The sequence below is a fragment of the Limanda limanda genome, chromosome 9 (genome assembly GCF_963576545.1).
Source record: "Limanda limanda chromosome 9, fLimLim1.1, whole genome shotgun sequence".
Classification (NCBI taxonomy): domain Eukaryota; kingdom Metazoa; phylum Chordata; class Actinopteri; order Pleuronectiformes; family Pleuronectidae; genus Limanda; species Limanda limanda.
Genome location: NC_083644.1, coordinates 12,617,027 through 12,633,703, shown reverse-complemented (window position 1 = coordinate 12,633,703; position 16,677 = coordinate 12,617,027). Strand labels below are relative to the sequence as shown.

Genomic DNA, 16,677 nt, shown 5'->3' with positions numbered 1-16,677 from the left:
ACGACTTCCTCCGAAAACCTGTAATTTCGGAATTCAAGAGAATTTGGCCTGTTCTTGTATTTTTCTATTTATACACAAGACATTTTGCAGTTACATTACAAATGCAAAGACTACAAGAGCCACTGACTCGCCATAATTACTGCTTGGCTGTATTTTTTAATACACATGAAAAAGTAATCCCCTGTACCCCCTTGATAAAAGTATCTGACCCAACCTGCTGCAGTTTACCTGCCCCGGGGCAAACAGTAAAACACCTGCTGAGGCTGCTGCACTCAGAGGTAAATGCATTTAAATGATTCAATAGCAGGAAGGGTGACTGGGTAAAGGTCAGACACATTCAGCTGTCTTTCTCTGGGAAGAGATTAGTTTGGGAACTCAATCCTTTGTCAGTCCTTCACTCTCAGGTTTTCTAACTACATGAACATAACTGCGTCCACCTGATATTGAAATTCAAGTCTGCAGAGTGAACTTGTGAAAGTGCTGACAGAGGATAAGAAAAGGAGGGGCCCTGGCAAAAAGTTAATCTGGGCCATTGCCTCACAGCTCTGACCTTGGAGCATGTCCAACCTGCCTGAGTCTAGATAATGAGCAGAGGAAGAAAGAGGGAGAGAACCAGAATCAGACTTTCTAACACACACAATGGAAAATGAGGTGGACAAAAATATTTGTACTCATACAAGAGAAAAATACATAACAAACAGACGAAAGGGAGAAGGAACTTCAGAGAAACACTGGCAAAGTTGAATTTCTACTGATGTTGATAAACTGCTGCTGAACCAGCACTCTTTCCAAAGCTAGTCTGAACCAAAGTGAGTTGTTGGTTTTATTGATGGTTCTCAAATACACACCAACGATTCTGGGAGGGCTGTAACAGTAGAATTCATTGTTTGATGCATACTCCCCGTTTAGTGTTACATTTCCAGTACGTCTTGGAATATATTTTGATAAATGTTAACACTTAAATGGAAGATAGTTGATCATAAATCCCTAGGAGTTCAAAAGAACTGGCATATGAACATTTATTTGGAGAAAGCTCAGTTGCCCTTGTGGAAATAACACCCTTAAGCCTTTTCACTCAAGGGCCAATTTATGCAAACTGAGTTGCCCAGTACCACAGCCGGGACAATGTCACATTCAGCTGTTCATATGTGGTTTAATCTTATTTAGAACACGTGTTCTATCTGCTCACTGGTTAACTTCATTCTTGATTGAAAAGGTCCACTACCAAATGAGCTTGTTGGACGTTTGCAGGTCAAACAAAGGTGTTCTGAATTTAGTATTTACCTGCCAAGGTCATTCAGTTTGTGCATGAAGGTGCACCTAATAAGTAAATCATATAGTTTAGAGAGACTTTGAGATAAACAACATCTAAATCTCCTTAACCCTAGAATTTTAAACATAATAAAGAGGAGGTTACACAAAACAAATGTTTGTTGTCAGGTGCATAGATTTTAACACAAAGATATTGCACCTACATTATCTGTGAAGGTACGTTACATTGGTGTTGAAACAACAATAAGTGCAAATTGACTATGTTGGGATTAAATTAATTTTGGGTCGAGTGTTGAAAACTAGAGGAAAAGATAGAAATCACTGATGTTTTATACGAAAAATTATCAATTATTTTCATGTTCTCTGTCAGTGAGGGCAGAGTTAATCTGAATTCTCCCAGACAACTGAAAATAAGAAACTAAGAGGTTCAGTTGACCCATATTTCCCAAACTTTAAGAAAATAAATGTCTTGTGAAAAGGGGTATTCATGCAACCCACTACCACATTCTCAGCATTGTGAAAACATTTTATCTCAGCTTCGCATAATGGCCTCAATAATCTCTAAAGAGCCTACATGGGGCTATAAGAAAGACTAGATGATAAGGATACAGCTCTCATGATGCAGGTATTCTGCTCTGTGAGTAAAGGGAGCCAAACATCTGATATGTGGCTCCTGTAAACTCAACAAAGGTGGCAGCTGCCGCCAAAGCAGACCAGCATCTGGATGATGTAAAGTTGTAATCATGATGACGGTGATACGCCATTGTTGGAATTTTTTCTTGTATTTCAGATGCAACATTTGCGAAATCACATCAAATTGGGACAAGGTACCACGATAAATACATCTAACTATATGTTAATGACATGAGTTCCCTCCATTTGAGGTCTTTGTGTTTCAAATATGTGTTGGAGGTTCAATTTAGTGCTAAAATGGTAAACTGATTAATCAAACTGGCAACTATTTCGACAATCTATTAATTGTTTCAGTTATTTAAAAAATCCTTGAGGGTTGGACAAAGCGAGACATGATGTTATGGACCAAAAAAACAATCAAGAAAATTGTAGGTTATTTAGCAGTTGTGAAATATTAATTTATTGCAGCCACACTTCAAATTGCTTTTTTGAAATGAAAATGTATCAAAGAGAAGAAATGGAAAAACTGAAAATATTCACATGGAAGAACAGTAGCCAATTATTTATTCTATTCCTCAAAAAACGATTAGAATTGAGGATTATTTTTTGTTGACTTTATTAACTAATTCTGTCCCAGCTCCTAACAAAATAAGTGTCATATGAAAGTCTCAAAGTGTATTTGCTATGACGACACGGTGTTTGATTTTGCTCGCTCAGCTGTAAAGAGAAATCTAATCCACCTCATTTGTTGACCTTTGGAACCAAGTGAGGACTCTCATTCAATGACACAGCGGGACTAGTCAGAGGACATTTCAGCAGAAAAGTAATAGGACACATGACACAAAGGATTAGAACCTCTTTTCACTAATTGAAACCACATAAATTAAGGAACCAAGACATCTCGGTGAGGGTAAAGCTGGTACTGAATAAAGAAAGGTTGTGTGAAGCCGGCGACAGCCCATGAAGAAAAGAAGAAAAGAAGCAAGAAAGAGACTTCTTCAGTATGACTGATGAAATGTTTCAGTCCTAGTTCTCTTTAGGTTAACCACAATATAAGTCCAAAGTACTGAACGACTCGAACAGAAGACAACTGCTTGAATAACATTGGTCTGATAAATAAAGAGATGTTCTAATATTTGCACGATAATACATTTTATCCATTTTGAAAATCACAGACTAACTTTTATGATTCTACCTCAAAGCCTATTGACTTGGCTTCAAATCAGCTTTTGATATGTAGTACAACAATGCTCATTAACTGTTGCATCTAAGTTACGTAGCCACCCATCACTAGGCCCCCTCTTCCCAAACCAATGACCGAACGTTGTAAACAAACACGTTGGAAATTGGTTTGTAGGTATTTTGATCTAGAAAATGAAAAAACATTTGTACGTCAGCTGTGTCAGAAAAAAGTGACATAACCACACAAACATGGCTGATGCATAACAACAGAAGACAGTGGACATTAACCGGCATAGAGAGAAGGCTGCTGGCGCTAACACTGTTAATGTTAGCCAAACTCTGCAAACATGGTATTTTGCGACGTTACCCGCCATTGACAGCGAACTTGTAGGTCAGTCTAACTGACTCTCAGGAGCTGCTGTGGGCCAGGAGAACGGTTCAGTTTAATCTCTGTCCATTCCTCTACTTGTAATTTCACATACAAACATCTTTTTGTTTAAGTTCAGAACATAATATCACTTTAAACACTTTTCATGTTTGGCTTGACCAGGTAGAAATGGCTCCAACACTTACAAGGTTGCCATGTAAAGGTCTATGCAATGTGTTGCTGTAGTTACTTTGAGTAAAACTTCATCCACATAATATTGTGTTATTTTAAAAGTGGGTTACTACAATTCTTACATTACCAATAACGACCCATCATTAAAAAACAAGAAGGGAGGACAAACCCCCACCTGTTAGTCAGAGCAATAGAGCACGGTCTCCAGTAAAAATGAAGACACCTCATTCTTCTGCACTGATTCACTGACCAGTCTCCAAAACAAAGAGTTCAGCCTCTCTGACTGCGTGTCTGGCTGTTGGCAGCCGGCCGTGTGCACTCTGCATGCACGACTCAAGTCATTGAGCACGTTTGTAATTTACGGAGCCAGCACACGTCTTCAGTTGAGCCTGTGGCACAAACGAAGCTGGCACGTCAAAGATATAATGAGCTCACATCAAAGACCACCTGCTCTTTACTTAACTTTCCTAATCAGTGGAAGATATTTTCTATTGCAGATGTTCTGCACTTTGGGGGAATTGTATTGTTTGACTGGAAATCTGTTTCCATTGTACGATCTGAACTGCTGCCTGCTAAAGGGAATGTCATGTAGGGCTGTAATGATTAGTTAACTCATTTCCTTCACTAATTAACTTGTGCTTTCACCCCTATCTGTTTGTTTATTTGTTTGTCAGCAGGATTACTCCAAAACTAATGAGTGTATTTCCAAAAAACTTGGTGGCAAGATGGGACATGGGCTTAAAAAGAAGGAACTCTTTCACTTTCTTTTTAAATACACTTATTTACCAAGGACTAATTTATAGATTTAATCAATAAAAATCAGTCATTTTGGGGACTGATATAGGTGTATCTATACAGACCCAAACGGAGTCATTTAAGGTTGAGTATCTGCCAGCACTGAGTACAATCCCATATTTTTATTTTCCTGCATAATACAGCTTCGCACTCCGAAGTTAGCCCAAAGCCGGCTTACTTCAAAATCCAATTTATTTATTTCTGACAGCTTTTCTTTGATGTTTCCTCATCATATTTTGTACAGTATCCCGCGGTGTTTTGTAAGTTCTTCTTCCTTCCAGTGTTTTTGTTGTCAACACTGTCCTAATATGTAATACCAAAATGTTGCTTGCCTTAGTGATTATCATTTTCAGTCCAACGCCTGCCATGAAAGCTGAAAATTAGGAATTAAAAGGTGTATTCTACTACACTGTAATAACAGTGGTGGCCGTGGTGAACAATTGAACACTTTGAATTTGTTACTGTGGATGGAAATGTGAAGAATGGGGTGAGCTTCAGTGCTGTGACGAAGATCCTGTGATTGTTAGAGAGCAGAGCAGTGCTGATGGGGAGGAGGGGTCCCGCTGTGGTAAAACCCACCATTAGACGCACGAGCTTCAACAACATCAACTAGATGAGGTCATTACTAAAAAATAAACACTGACACAGGCTTTGGGGAAATTCTGCCTGATGATGTAATGAATGAACATTCAGGCCAATTTTTGTGTTGACTGTTTATCCTCGGCCGTCATACGTCACACACAAGCTGTAGGAAGGAAACTCACACTGGGGAGAAGGTGGAAGTCACAGCAACAATGTTTTTAAAAATAAACAGCGAGATTGAAACTGATTTCTAATTTGGTCATTAATGTAATGTGTATGAGAGAATCAATTTAAAACTATAAAAAATGTACAATCATTAACTTGATTGTTGATCAATTACTTGAATGATTAATTGAATAGGATGGACTCATTGATTGAAATATGTTTTAAAAAAAATGTCTGTAACATTCTAACAGAAGATTAATTAAATGTTCTTTCATTGTTACAGCTCAGATAAGATAACGGTACATGTATACATTATTTACTTGGGTGTACTTTCTCCTACAGTAGCATTAAAAAAGAGTATACCTCATATTTCATTAGCTGTTAATCTCCTTAATTAATAACCATTAAAGGGAAATGGTCTGCAGCTCAATTAAATCAACCTGCAACAACCACGGGCATGCTAACGAGCCTGTAACAGGACTCCCAGGGGAAACTCATCACAGTGTATCACAGAATGAGCTCTCAGAGACTGATGGTGCTCTGCTGCTTCTGCAGCTGCTGTCAGTGACTCAGGGGGAACTGTGCGACCGGTGACTTCATGTCACTGGGCTCAGCCAACCTCACAATCAGCCAAACCAATCAAGAGCAAGTAATCACATTATGGCGATTAGGATGAGAATCAAGAGAAACATGTTGCTGTTAATTACAGAAATTAGCTCTTCTGGTCCAGGCAGTTTATGTCTACTCTGCATAAGAACATACCCACCATTCTTTTGTAAGGTTTACGGATTTCATTTCTTCATGTGAGGCTTTCTTGAACACCCTGTTAAGGATATCATAACACCTCAGCTCCACAGATGTTACAAATATTGGTCAATGCCATGAAAGTCAAGCCTAAACTATCAATACAAATATCATGTTGCTAACATAATATGAAAAATACACTGCAGATACTTTTGGACCTTTCAGAAGAGAAAGGCATATTGAATGTGGAGCAATATTTGTGTTTATATACATGTGGAGAGAAAGCCACAATCCTCTGAATGGGAATTGAAAAACTCTCATAGTTGAAGAGGAGTCAGGAAAGCTCTCAAGGCAGAGTCATGTCTACTCTCAAGTGGAAAACTAGGCTACCAGGGTTGACTGCCAAAAATACATAATTCTTTGCACTAGTGCATCTCTCCTCCGGGCTGAAAGCATGGTTTATAACCAAAGACAGCTTCTTAACTCAAATGAGGATAAGAGCAGAAGGAAAAAAAAGTGTGGGGTGTGCCAAATCACCACTTGAAAACAACCCTCTCTGCATTTGGGGGCTCCATATTCGCTGGCACAGAGTTGAAAGCAAACACCAAAATGGAAACAGATGTTGCAGCGAGGGAGAGCTGCTTCACACTGGTGTATATTCCATGTTTTCATCCGTACTCTCTTCCTCTCCTGCTCTGTCCTCTTCTTTGGCTAAACATAACAAGTGGGGGTTTGGAAAAATGACATTAAAACTATGGTGGTCAAAGTGGAAAACTGCCGTGAAAACCTCAGATCAGCACCAACTCGTCAGGATGAACTCACAGACGACTTTAAAGTCAGGCCACTATGACAGATGACTCCGAAACAAGGCCGAAGGTCAATAAAAATATAGATAGAGATGAGAGGGAGAGATGAGGCTTTGCGCTTAGCCGTGGCACCCAGCAGCAAAGGATCATGGGAAGTAGCTTCCCATCAGACTAAGTGATTTACCAGAGAGCAGAAGGTTTGTAATGTTGCAATTCATACACCAGTATTATAAATGCTTTGGTAAATGTCACATTTCTGCTACAACCTGTAATAGAGGTTTAATAAATATTTTCTTATAGGTGCTAATAACATTGCCAATGTCTGGATCAGATTTACTGCCTTTGTCACATGTAACTTGTCACAGTTTACAGCACAGGAACAGCTTGTAATCAAAAACAAAAGTTTTAAATTAGCCAATTGTTTTAGCTCCAAGTTTAAAGCTGCACATTTCACATGTGATTTCATGTCCAATCAACATTCAATAGTTGAATTCAATGGTATTTGGGTCTGCCTGTCGTAGTTCACTATCTATTAATTTGAGGGATGATACTTCAAACATAAATGTCTAACTTTCATCAGGGTAGAAAGATTTGAAGTTCATGGGAAAATGGGATTGTTTATGGACTGAGAGTCGTTGGTTACAGGTTTAACTTTCAGACAATGTGTGTTTACCACAGACTCTGTCTGCGGCTCAGCTTTAGTAGTTTCCTCACTTTACTGTAACAGCACTGACACAGAAGGCTTCGAACATCCTGCAGCAACAAAGTACTTTCTGTTATCCACAATCGATCGAATGGGAGTGGAATTGAAAGAGACTTGACTGACATTCTAAGATAAAGGGCTAAAATAATTGATCCTTTACTTGGTTGGCTGAGTGACCAATGGTTATAATTTTTCTAGCAAAACTGTGACAAGACACAAAATATGGCCAAATAGCCGGATCTCTACTTTTCTTCATGGTTCTTTTGGTGTAGTTTTACATAAAAAAGGCATTTGTGAACGTCACTTTGGATGTTTTCGTACCATTTTTTGACAATTTAGACCCAGTGACAAATTCAATAATGAAAATAACTGCTGGTTGCGACAACTTCAAGCACTCAGCGGTCGTGCTTTTGAAGAAATCCTTGTGAATAATAGACCAATTAGATTGTTTGGCAACATTTTCCAACCAACTTCAAGTCACACAGCTGACTGGGAACTTTTCCTCTATCCAAACCCCCAAAGGAAATGCTCAGATTAAAAAAAGATCCATTCTTCTGCAAACAACTTTCTAACATCTGTTCCTCGTTTTTTGTGGGAGAGGATGTTGCAGCAGCAGCGGCAGAGAGAGCGGGGGCTGAAGGAGGAAGGAGGGAGGGGCCGTCTCAAATCTCTGTACGACGCAAATTCAGGCGAAGGAGGAAGTTGAGAGCAAACATCCCATCTGACAAAAACTTCTCCTTGACAAAGTGGAAGAGAAGAGTGAGCGATGATGTCAAAGCTCCTCGGAATACATCACATGATCAGCCACCACCTGACCCAACTGCTGAGGGGCTCATTTACCTTCTGCTAAATACTAACTACTACTAGTACTTCTACCACTACTACTAATTATAATAATAATAATAATAAAAACCACTGACGTATAATGAAACTAGATGGTGAGTTTTGGGATGTATTACCTACTGTGGTCAATACCTGAGAAGCTGAGTCAGTCTATTAGTCCGTTATAAAATAAGTTGCTGATGAATTTGATGTTGGTCAGCTAATCATCGATGTAATAATATTGAAAGTTTATTGGTGTCAGCTTCTACAATGTGAATATTTGTCACATTTAAACTTTACATCTCAAAGTTTTCTTCATCTTCAGTAATAAAGAACAAAATATGTTGTGGGGTGGGGAGTAATTGATTAGGTGATCAACATGAAAGTAATCCTCTATCAAACTCTTTTGATAGTTGATTAATCAAGAAAAATGAATGAACTTATTGATTAATGGGGAGACCATGCCAAACATTCTCTAAATCCAGGCTCCAATATTGCAAAACATCATTGTAAACTGAGTATTTTGAAATATTGCACATGACATATACAGTTGTCAAATCCTGCAAAGTCTGCACATTTTTGGGAGGAACCAGGTCCTGTGGGTGCTGGGAGAGAGAAGTGAGATCCATGCCCGTCCAAAAGAAACCCCTACAAGAAGAGTACACATAACTCAAGTTATCTGAGATATAATCGGGTGAAGGGTATAAAAAAAAAACCCAGAATGGCTCTAAGTAGAATGTGTGGCTCCTGTAACAGAAATCAAATGAAGGGATGAAACTCAAACACTCATTTCTGTACAGCCAGGTCCATAACATGTATCCTGAGGAGCTGCCTTTCAAAATGAATCTTTAACAGTGTAATGGTTTCCTCTGTGGCCCAAGTCCCATCCCTCCAACTAGTGGGAGGCAGATCGGTGCAGTTCTTGTGCTTATGACCGTGGGGAGGTGGTTAAATCTCCGGGGGACAGAGTCACTGACCCACGGCGTCAGTTGACAAACAGTGTCCCTCAGCATGGTAGAAATGGCATTAACACCAGCCCGTGGAACAGTCTGTAACTTCCTGCATTCATATTTAAAATATGTTCACATAATGTATGTACAGCCACTGGAACAGAACACACGGGCTCAGCCCAGCGGTCAGTGAGGGTTCGATTCCCCTGCCTCTCTCCTCTGCTCCCCGGCTTCCTTTCAGACACAAATAGAAAAGTACCAAGCAGCCAGCAGCAGCTAGCTGGAAACTGCCGAGTAGCGTCCAGCAGCTAGCAGACTTTCCCCCTCTCTGTTATAAATGAATAACAACTCAGAGAAACGGGGACAGACGCCGGACACTCACCTGAACCGCGGGGAGTCCTTCAAACACTCCTCGAATTCCACCGTGATCTTCATGTTGCTGCCGCAGTGAGCGTCTCCGCGGACTCGCTCGGTTCCTCTCTGATTAAGAACAGTAATCCAGGCTCGGTCCTTCGGGCTAATTAGCTTGTTGCTAACGTCCCCTGCGCATCGGTCCGACCTGCTGCTGCCTCCTGTCTGCCGCCGCTCCGCTAGCCAGCGAGCCTCTGGGCTGAGCAGCTGCCGGGGACGCGACCACAAACAACGGGTGGTGGAGGACTGAGATTCCCCGAGGACGAACCGGACTCGACCGTGAGAGACGCAGCGGTCCGCGGTGAAGACAGGAGAGAGTCGCCCGGTAGCTGCTCCGGTCAGAGCCGAGCAGCCAGTGTACTACACACACACAGAGAGATCGTCTACACCGGGGAGAGGCCTCACTACCCAGTGAGCGTGTGACCCGCTTCTGCTCCTGAGTTTATGGAAAAGATACAAACCACAATCCTTTGATGCTAATCAAAATTTAACATTACATTAATTTAATTCAAAAATTAAATAACAAAATAAAAAATAATAATGAATGGGGTGGATTTGGAAACTGTCTGGATTTTTTAAATTTCTTATATAGAAAACAGTTAGTGTCTCGTTTCATATAACAATATTATCATTGTGAGTATCTATCTATCTATCTATCTATCTATCTATCTATCTATCTGTCTGTCTGTCTGTCTGTCTGTCTGTCTGTCTGTCTGTCTGTCTGTCTGTCTGTCTGTCTGTCTGTCTGTCTATCTGTCTATCTATCTATCTATCTATCTATCTATCTATCTATCTATCTATCTATCTATCTATCTATCTATCTATCAATAAATCTATGGTTGTACTGTGGTAATGGTGAGTACTTGGTGGTGTATAGTATCAGAGCGAGCCACGAAATAAAGGCTGGGAGTGATGCCTCTGTATCTGTGTGCACTATCTGTGGCAGAGTTGACAGGAGCTTCCTGATCCAGAGGAATTAACGTCGACACACGACAGACGCCCTGTTTCTTCTTCTAGTGTTTTCTGCTGCAGACTCCTACACAAACCCTGGTCATACAAACACTGTTCTTAAACACTATGATCGTGTAAATACTGATAATACACATTCTAATCAGACACACTAATTATACACACTATGATCATACACACTATGATCATACAAACACTGATAATACACATTCTAATCAGTCACACTGATCATACACACTATCTTACACACGATGATCATACAAACCCTGATAATACACATTCTAATCAGACACACTGATCAGACACACTGATCATACACACTATGATCATACAAACTCTGGTCATACAAACACTGTCCTTACACACTATGATCATACAAACCCTGATAATACACATTATATAATCATACACACTATGATCTTACACACTATGATCATACAATTATGATCGTACACACTATGATCATACATGACCACTGTGTCCAGCATGTGTTGTGTTATTTCATTCAGCAGTGGAGAATAATCCTGCGGTGATTTGCGCTACAAACGTTACGTTTTGGGTGAATGAAAACGACCGATGATGCGTTCAGGCTCAGTTGTAAGAACCCACACTACATGTGGGATAATCCCCGCACGAACACGGACCTCTGCTTCATCCTATTAGAATTACTGGAAAGTCAACAAGGAGACAGATGTGTTGTGTTCCAGCGCCACCTGCCGATCAGAGCAAGGCACTGCCACACAACATCACAGGATATTAATCCAACAGATTTCAAATACAGTGCTTTATCAAAACTACGGCGGCCATGAGGGTAAAAACAGAACAAATTTGACAAAATACAACATTTCAGATTATTGTAAAACTGGGATATTCAACAGTTGCTTCCAAACCTGTTGCTTTATTTATTTTTCGTTCTTCATGGAGCCAGCTGTCTCCATTAATTCCTAATGAAAGGACCCATTTACTTTTGCTGAGGATCCAGACAGGGAGGTGGATCCTGGATTTATTTATACATCTCTTTCTTTCACATTCACACTTTGTTTCTTTCTTTGTTTTGGACATTTTCTCTAATTCATGAGGAAATAATTCATGGATCTTGATGAAAAAGATCTGACACATTTAGGCAGCGCCGCCGCTCCCATAACGCGAACAATCGAAAAAAATCATCGTAGTTATAATAATTATGTAGCCGGGCGTTTGGTTGTATCATAGGTCCGGCATCAGCAGACCCGTTTATTCTCCGTTCATTTTACAACTTCACTCATCACAGAACCCACTTGCTTTAAAACCCCCTTTCAAAATAAGAGTCACTACCAACAACCCGCTTAGAACAGGAAATCCACATCCGGATCCGGTTCAAGATGGACGCTTGAGACTTTTCTCCGCTCCAGGCTACAAAACAAATTAATAACTTTTTCCATATTAACTCAGCACCGTCGGTCAAATTGTACCTCAGCGATGCCCAAACCGCAACAAGCCATAAAGATTTTCCTGTTTTTTCACCGTCGGGCCCTTCCGCTAAGAAGAGAACCACTCGACAAACGGTGCCACGTGTCCCGAGTGAGGCCATCCAAGGTGAGGCTAACGTCTCAGAGCTAACGCTAACTGATCAAGCTAGCATGGAGCAGATCTTAGCCGGAGTAAAGTCTGTGGCCTCCCGGGTGAACGACATGGATGAATCAGTCAGAGAGAGCTCCGTGTCGGCTCTGTCTAACCGAGTGACGGACCTGGAGGACCGCATGGAGGAGGTCGAGGAGAAGGTCTCTGCCACGGAGGACACCTGCACGACCGCCATGGAAAAAACAGTGAAGCAGCTGCTGATGAAAATGGACGACCTAGAAAACCGTGGCCGTCGCAAAAATCTGAAAATGATCAACCTTCCAGAAAAGACGGAGGGCAACATCCCGCTTGCGGACTTTCTCCAGACAACATTACCGACTTTAATCGGCCTGCCTGCTGCTGATCACCTCCCCGCTGGAGATTGAACGCGCCCATCGGGCCCCGGCTCCCGCTCCGGCCCCGGACAAGAAGCGTCCTGGTCCGGTTTCTGCGAGATTCCCAAAGAGAGGCTGTGCTCGGAGCAGCGCTAAAGAAACGCGACATCCACCATGGCGGCTCCCTGCTGCGGTTCTACCCCGATCTGTCAGCGGAGGTCCTGCAAAGGCGGCGAGAGTTTGACACCATGTGGGGAAAGCGCTGGCTCTTCATAACAAATACCTCGGATTCGCCTACCCAGCCCGCCTCCGGTGTCTCCATGAAGGACAAATTCGCCTTTTCTTCACCCCTGTGTCTGCGGCTGCATTTCTGGACACCCTTAAATGAGGTAATTTCTTCTGCATCTCTGTTGTTACTAGTTACAATGGAAAAGGACAGACTTTGAACATTGTGTATTTTTCTGTGACAACCACATGGACTTTGAGAGAATAGTTTAATATCAACGGAGCTGATTGAACGATTTGTAGTTTTTTCCCTTGGGAATACGATGTTTTTATTTTACTCTCATTTTGTATAATATTTAGAGTGATTTCATACTAGTACAGTGCTTTTTTTTCCTTTTTCCCCCGTTTTGTTACAAATACAGCACTTGCACTTTTAGTTTAGTTTTGTTAATTCATATATCCTTATCGTATCAGCTCTGTGTGTAGTCTGTATTCAAAGAACACTTTGCACTAATGTTGTGGTCCAGGCAAAACTTGGAAACCCATTATTCTATGGTGTCTTGTAGTGCTGTATATTATTCAGCCTGGGGTGTGGACACTGTTTTGGGTGTCCTTGTTGTTACTGTGATCTACCTGCTAAACTAGGATTTGGACTAGGTTTAGTATGCCCAGTGACTTAATTTGGGGTAGTTTTTTCCTGTCGTTTGGGGAAAGGATTGGGGAGGGTAAGCGCTGCTGTTTATATTCTTCGTGTTTCATTTTCCTTTTGTTGGATGATTGGAGTCTAGGTTTATTTTCTCATACAACTGCCTGCATTTTGATTAATTCCCCCGCACTCAGCACCTGCTATTTAATCACTTTCCGGCTTTATGGCTCTCATGTCTAGTTCACTTGTTACTTGGAATGTCCAGGGACTGGGCCATGTAATTAAAAGGAAGAAGATTTTAACATATTTGAAAAAACAAAAATCTGATATAGCATTACTTCAGGAAACCAGGCTATCTGATACAGAACATTTGAAACTTAAGAGGGACTGGGAAGGCAAAGTTTACTTTTCCTCCCATTCACAGAATAAAAAAGTACAGCCATTCTTATAAATAAGAACCTTCCCTTCATCTTGGAACATGAAGAAAAGGACTCAGAGGGGAGATTTATTTTGATTAAGGGTTCGATTCTTGAACAACATATAACTATTCTCAATATTTATGCACCAATTATTGATTCACCCCAGTTTGTCGTAAATTATTTTGATGATTAACCATCACTGCAGGGGCTTGGGCTTCCTAGCCGGCGATTTGAATTGTATAATGAACATTTCTCTGGATAAATCCTCCTCTGCAAACATGTCTAACCTAAGAGCAAACTTAAAGGCGCTAGTCGCTGTTAAGACTGCACTTAACTTGCATCATACTCGTCATGTTCAGAAATATTATGAATTTGGCAATAAATCCAGTCGCCTGCTTGCCCACCAACTGAAAAATCTAAATAATGATCACTCAATTAATTTCATAAGAACACAGAATGGGGATGTCACATATGATCCAACGATTGTCAATAGTTCTTTCCGGGATTTTTATAAATCCCTGTATAGCACAGATAAGGCTGACGAGGCTGACATTGCTTCATATTTGAACAATGTCCCTTTACCTTCTATTGCGGAGGAGGATCGCTCCAGCCTAGATGCTGCATTCACTCCTGAGGAGGTCTGGGCTGCAATTCAGTCTATGCCAAATGGAAAGTGTCCAGGCCCTGACGGGTTTCCACTGGAATTTAAGAAATTCTGGCCAGAGATCCGCACAATTTTTACCTGCCATTAATGGTAGTTTGAGAGATGGTGTAACCGGTCTTTCCTATGTGTCGTGAAACCTGCGTTGTGTCTTGGGAATTGATGACCGGAACGTGTTCTTTTGAAACAGGACCTTTATTTTTCTGTTCAGATAACAGCAAGACAGAAAACGGTGTCATTCACAGGCCGGTCTCCTTCACTCCAGAACATTCTTAATAAATCTCAAAATAATTCACATCTTAACAAAAGTATAAAAATAATAACAAAAATACTATATAACAAAACATACCTGTTCAGATAACAGCAAGACATAAAACGGTGTCTGTCACAAGCCTAACATAAAAAGATAAAGTTACAACAGGCACTTTTCAAGACACCACAATGGCGGACACCTACGCACATGTTCAATCTTTTTGCTAAAACACTCTGAACTAATTTAATAATGAAAATGAACCATCAAAACATGAAGCAACTTGACTTATATAATCTTATAAAACACATAAAACATTCTAGACAGCTTACAGATAACTTAAACTATAAACTTTACACATTTGTGTCGCGCTGTGAATCATACATACCGGTCTCTCTCTCGTCCAGAACATTCTGGGGAGACCGGTGAAAATAAATATAATGATAATAAAGGAATTATGCTTAGGGCACCACAATGGCTAGCAGCGGCACTGGAAGGGAGGCAGAAAAAGTCCAATAACCACAAAAAAAATTGCAATACATATAATGTGCAGCTGCTTTCATTGGGGCTATTTCGAACGTTGAGGAACTTGAAAAATGTGAAGCAGAGTGTTGCTGAAAAGGTCTGACTGCAGAAGCAAACACTGCACTCCATAAAAAGTGGTTAAAAGAAAAAGGCTTTGGTTCAGATGCAAGAAAAAACATTTTTTTTTTCTTAAACCATGACTTACATGTCACAGCTCTGGGACACGTTCCAGGAGATTCACCATCACTATGAAAATGATCGTCCTTAGTTTCTTTTAGAGTAACAGTGTCATCAGTGTAACGAGAAAAGACAAATTAATGGAATACCTAACACCGGCAGATTTCAAATCTTTGCAGTTATATGTCCAGACTTTATTCATATGTAGAAACCAGTGGCTGCCTGAATTCTGGACAAATACTATTTAAACATAAAAATCAAATCTCTACAACTTGCTTCGAAAAATGGCTGAAGCTTATTTTCCCATTATGGCTAAGTTTTTTTAAGAATTAGTTTGATAACATGCATGGCTGACTCATGTAAAGATTAAAACATGCTAATTGGCACATGATCACAGAACAAATTCACTTAGCTTCTCATTTAACTCAAGGACAAGAGAAAAGAGGAGACAGCCATGACTGACAGCTTTTGTGTGGCAAAGTTTAGGTTTGAACCACAATAAATTGATTTGTAATTTAAGACTTGACAGCAACTTTCTTGACACTTGTAAGAACCTTCAACATAAAAAAAACAAATCATTGAAACACCCCCTCTAGTGGTTTAACTACACCACCAAAATCCTCTTTAATTAAAATCAGTAGCATCAATAAAGAAACTTTCTTTGACATTCCAAACTTGCAGACACTACCAAGTAGATCAGACATTAAATTAAGCATCATTTCATATAAGACCGTTGAGAAACTAAACCCAAACTATTATATTTTCCCTGTCTCACAAATAACTTACTCACAGATGCTGTAAAATGAAGCTCACAACATGAAGGTGCACAACTTCTCCAAGCAAGGGAACAGTGAGCACTGGTTTGTTCCAGGTCAGATCTACATAAGAACCTGGTTCTTAAAGCTGTAACTTGTTAAAAGACAGAAGCCATTTCCTACAGGACACTGTCCAGTTTATCAGTAGCATGTGTTTCACCTCAAGGGAGGGACTTCACTGTGGTCCCCTCCTATGAACTTAAAATGCCTTCAGTGCTGACATCTCTGCCGGGAAAAACTTTTATTTTACCAACACGTCCTGCAATCAGCTTTCAAAAAATTACTCATGGACAGGAGAAAAAGAATGAAATGAAAATTTAAACATTGATTTTCTACCCATACGAAAAAAATTAAATATCTCTTATTTCTTTCTCCCAACAGAGGAACTGGTGAAGATCATGAAAAAATGCAAAATCTTGTTAGTGCACTAAA

The 16,677-nt window shown here is 40.3% G+C and overlaps 1 protein-coding gene across 1 annotated transcript in view; it reads right to left on the bottom strand.

Annotated features, from left to right (window-relative positions):
* The window catches only part of LOC133010200 (arf-GAP with coiled-coil, ANK repeat and PH domain-containing protein 2-like), a 45,847-nt gene extending 35,863 nt beyond the window's left edge, over window positions 1-9,984 (bottom strand). Inside the window, exon 1 of the mRNA XM_061077680.1 lies at window positions 9,596-9,984. Coding sequence (XP_060933663.1) covers window positions 9,596-9,648 — 53 coding nt within the window. The 5' untranslated portion in view covers window positions 9,649-9,984. The remainder of the gene's footprint in view (window positions 1-9,595) is intronic.
* Window positions 9,985-16,677: the final 6,693 nt, after the last annotated feature.